The following is a 15,420-nucleotide window of genomic DNA, read 5'->3' as shown; positions in this document are numbered from 1 at the left end:
ATGCCCGGGTTGTGGGCTTGAGCCCTAGTGGGGGCCTGCAGGAGGTAGCTGATCAGTGATTCTCTCTCATCATTGATGTTTCTATCTCTCCCTTTCTCTCCCCCTCTGAAGTCAATAAAAAAATAATAAAAAAATATATATCGGGTAGAGGAATTCATAAGGACTCCTATACTCTGTATTTGTTTAGCCACATATTTGATACAATGCCATGCTTAATTAATATTAGTGTCAATTTACAAAAATCATGCTCTTTGCAAGATAAAAGCGTTTTATGTAAAGCAGGCAAACTTAAGAAATATATGCTTTCTTGGTAATGTGTTTATTTATTAAGTGCCTAGTGCAGTGATGGCGAACCTATGACATGCGTGTCAGAGGTGACACGCGAACTCATTTTTTTGGTTGATTTTTCTTTGTTAAATGGCATTTAAATATATAAAATAAATATCAAAAATATAAATCTTTGTTTTACTATGGTTGCAAATATAAAAAAATTTCTATATGTGACATGGCACCAGAGTTAAGTTAGGGTTTTTGAAAATGCTGACACGCCAAGCTCAAAAGGTTCGCCATCACTGGCCTAGTGTATGTTATAAGATCTTAATCGCTAACTTTGTTCTCATAGACGATTGGGTTTGGTTTGCTGTTTACCTTATGTGTGTCCCGTTTCCTCAGGAGGCCATGAAATTCAGAATGAGTCCACGGTGTGACGCTCCCAATTCCAGTGTGACCTAGTACTCTCTGGGGCGAAAAAGCACAAAAATATTGTCAGCTGCACTGTAGACCCTCCTTCCTCCCCCACCCCCTCCCCCAATCCTCTGTTACTTTTTCTGATATCCATTGTAAGCATGGACAGAAGAAGGGATTTCAGGGCCAGTCTTTGGACAGTCGATGATCAACAAATCCTAGTTGTGCTTTCTAACCTTTTGTGCATAGCAGCACACAGAACATGGTAATATTTTTTCTGAGGTAAACAAATGAGCTTCCTTGAGACTGGAGGTGTCCATTGTCACCTACCCACAATCTGTAACCAATTTCCCAGTATGTCTGCAAGTTTCTAAGCTTATTATATACAGGGTGTTCCCCCCAAAATGTATATATACTTTGAATAATTATTAATTCCAATGGGTTAAATCTTAAAAGAAAGACACATCAATCGAACTATCAGCTATCAAATGTGTATACATATTTTGGGGATACCCTCTATATGAAAGTATTCTGTAAACGATAATGTGCTATTCATGATAAGATTTTATTAGTAATTAATTACTATTAAGACCAGGTATTTATTCTATAAAAGAACTTTGTGTACTATGATTTCTTTGTTTTGGGAACTGTTCTTAAAGAACCAGGCACAGATGCCAGACCAGTTGCCAGAGTTAAGGTCTTGTATGTGATTTGGTGCAGTAGTGAAGAGAAGTGGAAATGCTAGTGGTCACGGTCATATGGTTCAAGACTTCTTATAAGAGATCAAACAGCTGCTGAGATTTGTTAATGATTCTGCTATTTCCCCTCATAAAATTCTTTACCCTCCCTTCTGCCTATCCCAGTTTTTTCCCAAGTTATGCCTTCTTTGTGAATTCTTTCCTTATGTCTGCTTCCTTCCTCCCAGGTAAAGGTCATACTCTATACTCTGTGCTACATTATACCTTGTACAAAGCTTTATTGATTGCATTTCTAACACTGTACTGTTTGTTTCACATATTTCTTTTCCTACTAACTTGTGAGCTCCTTGAAGTTGTGGCTGATGAATCTTTGTAGCTCAAGCTACCCCAGCTCATTTTATTCCATTCTTTCATTAGGCAGGCTTGACTGCTCTCTGAATGGAGCTAAGGGCTGCCTGTGCCTGTCTCCCAGGGTCCCCTCTCGCAGGGAAGCACTCCACGCTCAGTTCATCACGCTGGTCTCCACATGTTAGATCATCTCCCAGCTGGAGTCCCGCACAATCTCCGTTTCTCTGGGCTAATTATTTTTATATTGATAGTTTGCTTTCCTGGTTTCTCGTTTTTGTGTAAATAAGTATGAGTTTTCTTTACCTCTCCCAGTGTTTAGCATCATAGAATTTTAAGAATTGAAAGGGGCTAGAATTTACCCACTTCTGGTCTTTAATCCAACTAATATTCATTTATTACATACTGATTGAGTCATTGATACTGACATATGGAGACATTTGGGGGCACCACAATATTTTGAATATTTCACTAAGAATAAAGAGGATGTTTAGATTTAGATTTAGTAGATCTTTTTAAAAGTCCATCTTTCATTGTTTTAAAATTTTTGTGCTGCTGGGTATCTTCAGAATAATGAGCAAAATAAAAAGATGTTTTATGCTAAAGCAATATATACAGTACATGAAGATCTTCAGATTTTTATAACGTTATCATTAAGAATTTGACTCCAAAGCTAAGCCACCTGGGCTTCAATCCTGGACCCACACATATAAATGTAATCTCTTTCTGTCTCAGTTTCCATATTTGTGAAACAAGGTTAATAATAATACAGGGTGTTATGAGATTTAAATGAGTTAGTACTTGCAAAGCACTAAGAATTATGCGTGACGCACAGTCTTCAGTACAGTATATGGTTACTGCTGCGCCGCCACCATTATGGAGTGATGCTAGCACCTGGGGAGACATGGAACGCCCCTTTGGAATTCCTGGTTGAACCTTACTAAGTCACCTGTGCTTACGGTATAAGTTCATTGTCTTAGTAAGAGGCCCTACATGTCATTCTCTGCGTCAAAGCCTAATGTGCCCAGACTGTAACTACATCTATGGAGTAAGGAAGTACTTTGCCACGGGGTTTACTGTAGAAGCAGTTTAAGACATGGCAGAAGACTCGTTAGCTTTTGAGTCTGTTCCTGAGACAAACTTGCTAAAAATCAATTTCCTATCTTTTTCCAAAAAGTAAATTCATTTTCTTCATTGACATTCTGTAAACAAAATAGTGGCAACTTGTGTTTTGGGCAATATAATATTTTAAAGTGAATTTAATTTTCCTTAGTAAACTGCTTTTAATGATGCAGCAGAAATTTTCTTCCCCTGTTGTCAGGTTGCTATCAAGATCATAGACAAGAGCCAGCTAGATGAAGAAAACTTGAAGAAGATATTCCGGGAAGTTCAAATTATGAAGATGCTTTGCCACCCACATATCATCAGGCTTTACCAGGTAGGAAACCCTAGTGGCTGATTGTATGGCAACAAAAACCAGCCTTAGGAAAAGAGGCCGGTGGTGAATATCTGCAGCTTGTTTTGTTTCTGTGTTAGTGTGTTCATCCTACTCTTTTCCCCACCGTTTTATCCCCCTGCTCAGTACTCAGGTGTCCTCTGGCTATTTACTACTAAGGCCATCCCACCCAGACAACTTGTTCTTTAAAACTTGGTGCCATTCTTAGTAAAAATTACACAAAAAGACAGAAGATGATGAGAACTTATTTAGGTCAGAATCCTAAAACAGAATGGAAAACTCAAAAGGAACAGAGAGTTTTGAGAGATGAAAAGCTTGAGATGAATATAACATTATTATTATTATTTAATGATCACCCGAGGATATTTTTCCATTGATTTTTAGAGTGGAAGCGAGAGGGAGAGACAGAGAGAAATATCGATGTGAGAGAAACATCGATTGGTTGCCTCCTGCACGCGCCCCAACCAGGGCCGGGGCCGGGGAGGAGCCTGCCACCAAGGTACATGCCCTTGACCAGAATCAAACCTGGGACTCTTCAGTCTGCAGGCTGGTGCTCTATCCACTGAACCAAACTGGCTGGGGCAACATTATTTTTTATAACATTATTTAAATACTAATTTCTGTGATAATGTTATGATTATGATGGCAAAGGATATTTTAAGTATGGCTTTTTGTATCAGTCAGAACCTACCTCTTTTCTATTCTAGTAGCGTCCTGACTTAGTTTTTACTTTTCTAAGGTAGCATTTGATTATTTACTTTTTCTTTTTTAAAAGTATTTTTATTGATTTCAGAGAGGGAGAGAGAGAGAGAAACGTTAGTGATGAGAGAGAATCATTGATTGGCTGCCTCCTGTACATCCCCTACTGGGAATCGAGCCTGCAACCCAGGCATGTGCCCTTGACCAGAATTGAACCCGGGGCCCTTCAGTCTGCAGGCCGACGCTCTATCCACTGAGCCAAACTGGCCAGGGCTAGCATTTGATTATTTTGATAACCAAGAGATCGAGGCTGTGTAATGGAAGAGACTTCTAATTCAGTTTTCTTGCCTTCCCAAGAAACATGAGTATTCCATGCCATCATAAAAAAATGATTGTAATTACTGGAATCCCAAGGCAAATAGGAGAGGAGGATCTTGCCGTAGCAGGCTGGTGGAAGTGGTATTTTGGAAGAGGTGGGGCTCTGGGTGCTTCTCAAGTTGCTTTGTGTTGGCAGCCACAAGCTGTGCCTCTGCATAGAGCCATCCGGTTCAGTGCTTTCTGCTAGAGCAGCCATCACCTGGTTCTGCGGGCCATGCCCCCACTCGGTGCATTTGCTGCTGTTGGTCTTCAGTCAATGGTTACCGGCCCAGAAGAAATCATGTTGTGATATTGGTATGTGTGGTTAAGGCTAGAGCTTAGGGCTCTTCTCTGGCATCAAGTACTCACATAATGAAATGAACTAGATCCACAGAGCAGACTTGTTGAAATTTATCAGACTAAATTAGGTTGAATTACGCCTGCATTGTGCCCCAGAAGCAAACTTGTGAAAGCTTTCTGGTGTTGCCTGAAGACCTGTATCGGCAAACTGAGGGGTGTCTAACCTTTGTTTCCTTCCTGTCTGATAGGCTGAGTAAACTTCTTGACCTCACTTGGTTTTTTAATTAATCATCATCTGAGGATATTTTTTCCCCATTGATTTCTTTTTTTAGAGAGAGTGGGCTGGAGGGGTAGAGATAGATAGAGAAACATCGATGTGCCAGAGACCCACTGACTGGTTGTCTCCCATACCCACCCCAACCAGGGCTGGGGATTGAGCCTGCAACCGAGGTACATGCCCTTGACTGGAATCGAACTGGGATCCTTCAGTCTGTGGGCTGACACTCTATCCACTGAGCCAAATCAGCTAAGGATCTTGACCTCACTTTTAAAAAATAAATAATCTTTAAATGATTAGAGGGCTTCTCAGGCTGACCTTTCTCAAGAAGTTAACTTACAGGTATTCTTATAACTGAATTCTGCAAGATTACCTTTCTTACCCAAGGTTTTATTAGCCTGTAAGAATTGCCATACTTTCCAGCCTTGCTTTGCACAGTGCTCTCTTTTAAGCTTTAATTTGGCTCTCTGGCTTGTATTGTTAATGAGAGATTCTGAGCTGCCAGATGAATGGCTGCCACCTTGTCTTCATATCGTATCAAGACAGTTTTCAGGTCATTTGCCAATGCTGTGGTCTCCTCAGGTTTATGAAGTTAGCCAAATACAGGTGAACTCTTGAAAAGATGAATAATAAACGAACATTTGCAGTCAGTAAAAGACCTGAGAGTAAAAGGGTTACATATACAATATGACATTTATTTTTTCTTTTATTATTTTTCTAAAAACCTGCATATATTTAGAGCACTTACTTTTTGTTATATAAATTAACATACAGAGAGCTTGCAAACATTGGGCTAATATCACCAGTATATAGCTTTTAAATTTTTTTAATCCTCACCCGAGGATATGCTTCCCTGATTTTAGAGAGATGGGGAGAGGGAGAGGGAGAGGGAGGGGGAGGGGGAGGGGGAGGGGGAGGGGGAGATGAGAGATGAGAGATGAGAGATGAGAGATGAGAGGTGAGAAACACATGGATCAGCCACCTCCTATACATGCCCCCACCAGGGATCACAACCTAGGTATGTGCCCTGACTGGGAATCGAACCAGCAACCTTTTGGTGCACAGGATGACACTCCAACCAACTGAGCCAGAGCTACATAGAGTTCTTAAAAATTAAAGAGGAAAAAGAATGACACAGTTATTAGATTGAGAAATTAAATTAATGTGAACTTACAGAAGGAATACCATGAAACCATTGAAAAAGAAGTAAATCTATCTATAATAATAAAAGCATAATATGCTAATTAAACCAGACAGCTGAACAACCTTCCTGACGTCATTTCGGACGTCCTTCGGATGAAGCTGTGGTGGCAGGGGCCAAGGCAGAGGTGGTTAGGGGTGATCAGGCAGGCAGGCGAGTGGTTAGGGGTGATCAGGCAGGCAGGCAGAGTGGTTAGGGGTGATCAGGCAGGTAGGCGAGTGATTAGGGGCGATCAGGCAGGCAGGCAAGCGTCCTGGATTATGAGAGGGATCCCATATTGTGAGAGGGTGCCGGCTGGGCTGGGAAACTTCCCCCTTGCCCCCGCACCCCCTCACGAATTTAATGTACCAGGCCTCTAGTTTATAATAATCTATAATAATAAAAGCATAATTAGACAGGATGTCCTTCTGGAAGAAGCCAGGGCTGTGAGGGAAGCCTGGGTCCTGGGTGCCAGAGGGAAGCCTGGGTCCCAGGTGCCAGAGGGAAGCCGGTGCTGGCAGCGGGGAATGGAAGGTCTACTCTTGCACGAATTTCGTGCATCAGGCCTCTAGTTGTAATATGATGCATAATAAGTTATATGGTACTAGAGACCCAGTGCATGAATTTGTGCACCAGTGGGGTCCCTCAGCCTGGCCTGTGGGATTGGGCCGAAACCTGCTCTCTGACATCCCTGGAGGGATCCTGGATTGTGAGAAGGGGCAGGCCAGGCCGAGGAACCCTACTGGTGCATGATCAAGGCTGGGGAGGGATGCGGGAGGTTGGCCAGCGGGGAGGGACTGCGGGAGGGCTCCAGGTCATGTCCGGCCTGTCTTGCCCAGTCCCGATCGGCCAGACCCAGCAGCAAGCTAACCTACTGGTCGGAGTGTCTGCCCCCTGGTGGTCAGTGCACATCATAGCAAGCAGTTGAGCAACCTTAGCATATCATTAGCATATTACGCTTTGATTAGTTGAATGGCTGAAGGGTCGACCCGACACTTAGCATATTAGGCTTTTATTATATAGGATTAATGTGTAAAGGTGTCAAAGATAAAGTAACTGGGAAATAATTTAAGAAGATTATTACCTATGAAGTGTAGTGAAAGTCTGCAATGCCTGTGTGGCTATTGAATATGCTAATTAAACCAGACAGCTGAACAAATTTGTTTGTGGCTAGAACAAATGTGGAACTGAATTTTTAATTTTTTAAAAAATTAATGTGAATGTAAAACCTGAAGCAGTTTACAGTTTTAAAAACTTTTTGAATTGCCAAAACCGGTTTGGCTCCGTGGATAGAGCGTCGGCCTGCGGACTGAAAGGTCCCAGGTTCGATTCCGGTCAAGGGCATGTACCTGGGTTGCAGGCACATCCCCAGTAGGAGATGTGCAGGAGGCAGCTGATTGATGTTTCTCTCTCATCGATGTTTCTGACTCTCTATCTCTCTCACTTCCTCTCTGTAAAAAATCAATAAAATATATTAAAAAAAAACTTTTTGAATTGATTTTGGACATATTGGGATAAATAAAATATATTATTAGAATTAATTTCACCTTTTTAAAAAACATTTTAATGTGGTTACTAGAAAAGTTAAATCATGTAGTGCTCATATTATATTTCTATTGAACAATTCTTCTCTAGAATGAAATAGAATAAGCTATTCACAATGTTTCCTCTGGGGAATAAAATGCAGGGTTTTTGGAAAGAGGAAAGCCTTTGGTCTTTGTTTATATACTAGGTAAGATATATTCCTATCGTACTTTAAAAATATTTAATGAAAAAGGTAAAAAGGAGAAAAGACTAACAATACACTACAACTAATTTAAAAAGTAACAAATATTGACAAAATATTTATAATAATTACTATTTATTATATTACTAGAGGCCCGGTGCATGAAATTCGTGCACTGGGGGGTGGGGGGAATCCCTCAGCCCGGCCTGTGCCCTCTCACAGTCTGGGACCCCTTGCTCCTTACCGCCCACCTGCTTGCTGCTCCCTACCACTCGGCTCGCTGCTCCTCAGTGCTGCCGCGGAGGTTCCTGCCACCTCCGCTGCACTCACCAGCCATGAGCCTGGCTTCTGGATGAGCAGCACCCCCCCTGAGGGAACTCATTGTAGCTCCAGGCCCTGGTTGGTGTGGATCAGTAGTTAGAGTGTCCTCCCACGCATCAAAGGGTCATGAGTTCGATTCCAGGTGAGGGCACATACACAGGTTGTGGGTTGCTTGGGCAACTGATCAATGTTTCTCTTTCTCTTTCCCTCTCCCTTCCTCTCTCTCTAGAATCAATGAAAAGAACATATCCTTAGAGGAGGACTTAAAAAGAAAAAAAAAATGCTGGTTTCGTTCAGTGGATAGTGCTTCTGCAGGCAGACTGAAGGGTACCAGGTTGGATTCCAATTGAAGACATATACCTGGGTTGCCGGCTTAATCCAGGGCCCTGGTCGGGGATTCAGCAACATACAACCATTTGATGTCTCTCATATTAGTTTCTGTCTTTCTCCCTCCCTCCCACTCTCTGTAAAAAAAAAAATAAATAAAAAAAAATCAATGCAAAAATGTCCTCAGGTGAGGATTAACCAAAACAAACAAACAAACAAACACCCATTCCCAGTGTGATTATTGAAGGAGCATATGAAGTATTTGTTGAATGAACGGGAAGGGATGAGACTTTGCTTTCTAACTGTTTTAGCAACTCTGCAAGCCAGAGGGTTTATTTTTATTTTTTTAAAAATATATTTTATTGATTTTTACGGAGAGGAAGGTAGAGGGATGGAGAGTGAGAAACATCGATGAGAGAGAAACATCAATCAACTGCCTCCTGCACACCCCCTACTGGGGATGTGCCCGCAACAAAGGTATGCCCTTGACCAGAATTGAACCTGGGACCCCTCAGTCCACAGGCCGATGCTCTATCCACTGAGCCAAACTGGTTAGGGCCAGAGGGTCTATTTTTTATTTTCATTTTTATTGATTGATTATTTTAGAGAGAGGAAGGGAGCGAGAGAAACATCAGTGTGTTGTTCTACTTACTATGCTCTCTTTGGTTGCTTCTTGTCTGTGCCCTGACCAGGGATCCAACCTGCAACCTTGCTGTATCAGGAGGAGGTTCTAACCCACTGCTCAGGGTGCTGCCTGTCAGGGCCCCTCAACAAAATCCCTCTGGTGTGCCCTGGCCCCTGCTGTGGGTCAGAGCTCCTCTACCACAGCAAAGGTTTGGGTTCCATTCTGTCAGGTTTTGGGTTTGATTCCTGGTCCAGGCTGACTGCTGCTCAGCAAGTGACCGAGGACCATTGAAGTCCATGTGCTCTAGTCATTCAGCCGGCACCCGGGGTTCCATGGCTGACTTGGCCGACTCTGATCCCTGCTACCCCCAGTCCTCCATCCAGGGCCACTTCAACTATAAAAGTTGCGTGGCCTCCAGGTAGGTCGCCCTCTCCATGGCTCGCCAGGCTTGGTTTCTCCACAGTTACCCTGGGAGGCTGATTTCCAGGTTACCAGGGAGAGCGCCCTCCACTCCGGACTCCCAGGGAGAGCCGGTTGGGGCATGAGTGCTGGCTGACCTCTGTGGTTGCCTCACCAGCCCCGATCTCCCCTGCCAGTGGCCCCGCCCCTCCCTTCATGATCACATATCTGGGGCCACAGGCATGGCTGCACCCGATGCCCTGGGTGCCGCCATGCTTGTGGCCCCGCCCCTCCCTTTGCCATTGCAGATCAGAGGGCTGCAGGCACGGCTGCACCCTGGGCCTGCACCTGGTGCTCAGGGTGCTGCCATGCCTGCTGCTCCACCCCTCCCTTCCTGATCACATATCCGGGGGCCTCAGGCACGGCTGCACCTGATGCACTGGGTGCCGCCATGCTTGTGGCCCGCCCCTCCCTTCACGATAGCAGATCAGAGGGCTGCAGGCACGGTTGCACCCAGGGCCTGCAGCTGGTGCCCTGGAGGCTGCCATGCCAGCTGCTCCACCCCTCCCTTCTCCATGCAGATCGGGGGCTGCAGGCTCGGCTGCACCCGATGCCCTGGGTGCCGCCATGCTTGTGGCCCCGCCCCTCCCTTCTCATGGCAGATCAGAGGGCTGCAGGCAGGCTGCACCCTGGGCCTGCACCCGGTGCTCAGGGTGCTGGCATGCCTGCTGCCCCACCCCTCCCTTCTCCATTGTAGATCCGGGGGCTGCAGGCACGTGCACCCGATGCCCTGGGTGCCGCCATGCTTGTGGCCCTGCCCCTCCCTTCGTGATCGCATATCCAGGCGGTAGGCACGGCTGCACCTGGTACCCCAGGTGCAGCCGTGCTTGCGGCCCCACCTCTCCCTTCAAGATCGCAGATCAGGGGACTGCAGGCTAGTTGGCATCCCTGGCCCCTGTGGTCCTGCACCCCGGCTCTCTCTTCCTCCGATTGCCATGGCGATCACCAGCACCCCTGACAGGGGTGTCGCCTGGCCTGCTGGGCTTTCTGATAGCGATCACTGGCTGCGGGCTGCCTTTGCCCGCCCCCCAGCTCTGCCCTGCCACCATTCTTCCTCTTTCCCCTTTTGCCTCCCATCATTGCGCCTATGTATGCAAATTAGCCGCCATCTTTGTTGGTGGTTAACCGCCATCTTTGCTGACAGCTAATTTGCATATGCTCACTGATTAGCCAATGAAAAGGGTAGCGGTCGTACGCTAATTACCATGTTTCTCTTTTATTAGTGTAGATACTTATATTACATGCTTATGTAATAATAGTTACAATATATCAAATATATATAGATATGTAAAAGCTATATATAGCCTGGCTGGGTGGTTCAGGTGGTTGGAGTGTAGTCCCATACCCCAAAAGGTTGCAGGCTCCATCCCAGCTTGGGGTACATTCTGGAGGTAGCCAATTGATGTTTCTCTCTCTCTTCTTCCTCTTTCTAAAATAAAAAACATATCCTCGGGTAAGCATTAAATTTTTTTTATTTTTTAAATTTTTTTAAACTTTTTTTTAACTTTTTATATATTTTTTTAATTGATTTTTTACAGAGAGGAAAGGAGAGAGATAGAGAGTCAGAAACATCGATGAAAGAGTAACATCGATCAGCTGCCTCCTGCACATCTCCCACTGGTGATGTGCCCACAACCTAGGTACATGCCCTTGACTGGAATCGATCCCGGGACCCTTCAGTCTGCAGGCCGACGCTCTACACACATAGATTCTAGCAAAATGGATACCAAGACAAAATACAAATGAATAGCTTATGTTACTTGAAGTGTTGAATACTTACATTATTGATAAACTAAAGTCCTGGTGCACAAAAATTTGTGCACTCGGTGGGGTCCCTCAGCCCGGCCTATGCCCTCTTGCAGTCTGGGACCCCTCAGAGGATGTCCACCTGCTGGCTTAGGCCTGCTCCCTGGGGGATTGGGCCCAAGCTGGCTGTCAGACATCCCTCTGGCAGCCCAGCAGCCCTTGGGGGATGTCCACTTGCCAGCTGGGAGCAGGCCTAAGCTGCACTCGGACATCCTTAGCACTGCTGAGGAGGCAGGAGAGGCTCCTGCCACCACTGCTGTACTGGCAGCTATCAGCCTGGCTGTGGCTGAGCAGAGCTCCCCCTGTGGGAGCACACTCACCACCAGGGGCAGCTCCTGCATTGAGCATCTGCCCCCTGGTGGTCAGTGTGTGTCATAGTGACCAGTCATTCCCAGTCGTTCTGCTGCTAGGGTCAGTTTGCATATTACCCTTTTATTATATAGGACTAGAGGCCCGGTGCACAAAAATTTGTGCACTGGCGGGGGGCGGGTATCCCTCAGCCCCACTTGTGCCCTCTCACTGTCTGGGACCCCTCGGGTGATAACGACCTGCTGGCTTAGGCCCGCTCCCAGGTGGCAGAGGGCAGGCCCAATCCCTAGGTACCTGCCCCGCAGCCCCTGGTCGGGCTCAGAGCAGGGCCGATTGGGTAGTTGGGGAGCCGCCCCCTGTCATGCACAGAGCAGGGTGGATCAGGAGGTTGCGATGCCACCCTCAGTCACGCTCAGGGTAGGGCCGATTGGGGGGTTGGGGCGCCGCCCCCTGTCACACACAAGGCAGGGTCGATGGGGAGGTTGCAGCGCCACCCCCTGTCACGCACAGAGCAGGGCAGATCAGGGGGTTGTGGCGCCACCCCTGTCACATACAGAGCCGGCCGATCAGGGGGTTGGGGCGCTGCCCCCTGTCACACACAGAGCAGGGCCAACCAAGGGGTTGGGGAGCTCCCCCCTGTCACCCACAGAACAGGGCCGATCAGGGGGTTGGGGAGATCCTCCCTGCCATGCACAGAGCAGGGCGGATCAGGAAGTTTCGATGCCACCCTAAGTCACGCTCAGGGTAGGGCTGATTGGGGGGTTGGGGCACCACCCCCTGTCACACTCAAGGCAGGGCCAATGGGGAGGTTGTGGCTCGACCCCGTCACACACAGAGCAGGGCCCATGGGCGGGTTGGGGCGCTGCACCCTGTCACACACAGAGCAGGGCCGATCAGGGGGTTTGGGAGCTCCCCCCTATCAGGCACAGAGCAGGGCCAATTAGGGGGTTGGGGTGCCTTTCCCTGTGACGAACAGAGCAGGGCGGATAGGGAGGTTGTGACCCCGCACTCTGTCACACACAGAGCTGCAGGGCGATCAGGGGGTTTGGGCGGTGCCCCCTGTCACGCTACTCCAGGGGCCAGCAGGCCTCGCGGCTCCACTGATCCCAGTGCTGGGAGGCCTCGCGGCTCTGCTTGACACCGGGGCAGTGAGGCCTCGCTGCTCCGCTGATCCCGGTGCTGGGAGGCCTCGCAGCTCCGCTGATCCTGGGTTTGGGAGGCCTTGTGGCTCCGCTGATCCCGGTGCTGGGAGGCATATTACCCTTTTACTATATAGGATAGAGGCCTGGTGCACAGGTGGGGGCCTGCTGGTTTGCCCTGAAGGGTGTCCTGGATCAGGGTGGGGGTCCCCACTGGGGTGCCTGGCCAGCATGGATGAGGGGATGATGGCTGTTTGCAGCTGGTCACAGCCCCTTCAGGGTAGGGGTCCCCACTGGGGTGCCTGGCCAGCCTGGGTGAGGGGCTGAGGGCCGTTTTCAGGCTGGCGGGTGACTGAAGCTCCCAACCTCTCCTTTTTTTCTTTTTTTTAAATTCTGGGATTTATGTACCTTCTATGGCTGTCACTGGAGCTGAGAGCCGGCTTTAGCTCTGAGGCTCGGCTCCAGCTCTGAGACCTCGGCCGCTGAAAGCAAGTTTCTGGGCTTTGTTTACCTTCTGTATTTGAACCTTTGTTGCAACTCCAGCTCTGAGATCCTGGCTGACTGAAAGCAGGTTTCTGGGTTTTGTTTAGCTTCTATATTTGCAACATAGTTTCTTAGAGAGCAGCTGTGAGGCCGGCAGCGGCAGGCGGGGAACCTTGGCTTCCTCCGTCACTGGAGCAAGCAAGCCTCCCTGTTCGCTTCAGCTGCCTGGCTTCCAGCCGCCATCTTGGTTGGCAGTTAATTTGCATATCTCGCTGATTAGCCAATGGGAAGGGTAGCGAAGTTACGGTTAATTACCATGTTTCACTTTTATTAGATAGGATGGGCAGTGGGAAGGAAAGTTGTCATTTCTGTTTTTTTAAAAATAGCCAGATGTGTTTTCTGTGCAGTTTTTTAGTGATTCCCATTGTTTTTCCTCAGCCTTTTGGTTTGCTTTAGTTAGATTTTGGGGGGAACATTTTGAGCTTCAAGTGATCAATGTTAAATTTGAAGTTTTGGGTTCAGAAGCTTCTTTGCTTCTCAGTTTTGTGGCGTTTAAGAGATTATAGAGGCCTCACAGAACAACAAAAGAACTGTCTCCCAAGCAGTAAATATTACCTATTTTTAAGAACTTGGAGGAGTATTCATCTTCCCCTTTCTTCTTAGCATTTATATCTGTCCACTCCACCAATGTTTTAGTTTTCTTTAAGCAGTAATGGTTATTAATATTTCAAATGACAAAAGAGGAGTCATTAGTTTCTCTTGCTGTGATGTCAGCTGTCATTTGTGTCACTGTCTGTTACTTTCCTGCCTTTGCACCAGGTTATGGAGACAGAACGGATGATTTATCTGGTGACAGAATATGCTAGTGGAGGGGAAATATTTGGTAAGTACATTTATCACATTCTTTAAACAGCCATTGAGCACACTGTGTCGAACCTAAAATAGCTGCTCCATGCCTTGGTCAGTTGAGCAGCTGTCACTGGATGCTGACCCTGAGTGCTGTTATTTCTGATCAACCAAGTAATTTTAATGGTTTTTGATTCACCTATTTAAGTCTCTTACCACCTTCATTTCCTTAGCAAAAGTTTTTATTTATTTATTGTGTTGACAGCTGAGATTAAAGATCTCCAAGAACAAACATTCCTCTGAGCATGTGACTCAGGGCCTTTCCTATTGCCACAGTCTAATGGGGTTACCAAGAGTGACAGAACTCCCACGTGTGTGGGCCTCTGTTGTGTGAGAAAGAGGCACTTGGAGCAAGCAATCTCACCCTAATGTATTCTTCAAACTTTTAAAAACTAAGACATTAACTGTATTCCTTACCATTTGTTTAACAGTTCCCTTCATGATTCTTGTAATTTTGGAGGTTCTGTCTTCAGTAGCTATTTTCTTCCTCTCACACTTAGCACAATATCAAAATTAAGCAGGAGAATTTGTTACCAGGAAATCTGACTTTTCAAGTTGGTGGAAACAGACTCAAATTTTTTTATAACAGTAATAAATGGAGCCAATAAAATTGGAGACTAAACGTTCAAATCTGGATTGACATCTTTTTATGCCTAATTATTTTCATTTTAGCAAGTAACAACAGAGAAAAGCTCTCATATAATTTAGGTTTATCAAGTTTCTTTTTTTTTCCAGTTTTGTTTTGGTCTAAATATGGATGTTAAGATATTTCTATTTTTTTAAAAAACAGCCATATTAGACGGCACTTACTAATTTAAAGTATATTTAAGAGTATGGAAGCATTTTTTAAAAATGTATTTTATTGATTTTTTACAGATAGGAAGGGAGAGGGATAGAGAGTTAGAAACATTGATGAGCCAGAAACATCCATCAGCTGCCTCCTGCACACCCCCTACTGGAGATGTGCCTGAAGCCAAGGTACATGCCCTTGACCAGAATCGAACCTGGGACCCTTCAGTCCGCAGGCCGACGCTCTATCCACTGAGCCAAACCGGTTAGGGCTGGAAGCATTTTTAAAGTGGAATCATCTTATAAATGACAGACAGGTCAACTGACTGTATGGAGTTTTTTTGTGTTAAACCTTCCCCACACAGATTATAATTTTGTGTTTAAGCATCACAGGATGAGTGTGAGCCCTTTTTAAAGGAGGTATCATGATTTCTTGATTTCTTAATAATATGTTTAATTGGCTTTGTACATGTGCTTTTGCACAATATTAATCTTGGGAGAAAGAGACCATGTCATCTTAGTGTTCATGATAAA

The 15,420-nt window shown here is 45.9% G+C and overlaps 1 protein-coding gene across 3 annotated transcripts in view; it reads left to right on the top strand.

The window, feature by feature from the left end:
- The first annotated feature begins 3,046 nt into the window (after positions 1–3,046).
- The window catches only part of SIK3 (SIK family kinase 3), a 142,943-nt gene continuing 130,569 nt past the window's right edge, over positions 3,047–15,420 (top strand). For 2 of the 3 annotated variants that reach the window (XM_023744306.1, XM_023744304.1), the window contains exons 1-2: positions 3,049–3,165; positions 14,011–14,074. In XM_023744306.1, coding sequence (XP_023600074.1) covers positions 3,124–3,165; positions 14,011–14,074 — 106 coding nt within the window. In that variant the 5' untranslated portion in view covers positions 3,049–3,123. Of the gene's footprint in view, positions 3,166–14,010; positions 14,075–15,420 lie in introns of all 3 variants that reach the window. The other variant, XM_023744305.1, reaches the window with a different exon arrangement.

This window comes from Myotis lucifugus, unplaced genomic scaffold (assembly GCF_000147115.1).
Source record: "Myotis lucifugus unplaced genomic scaffold, Myoluc2.0 scaffold_448, whole genome shotgun sequence".
NCBI lineage: Eukaryota > Metazoa > Chordata > Mammalia > Chiroptera > Vespertilionidae > Myotis > Myotis lucifugus.
The sequence above is the reverse complement of the archived record's forward strand: the minus strand, read 5'-3'. Positions and strand labels throughout refer to the sequence as shown.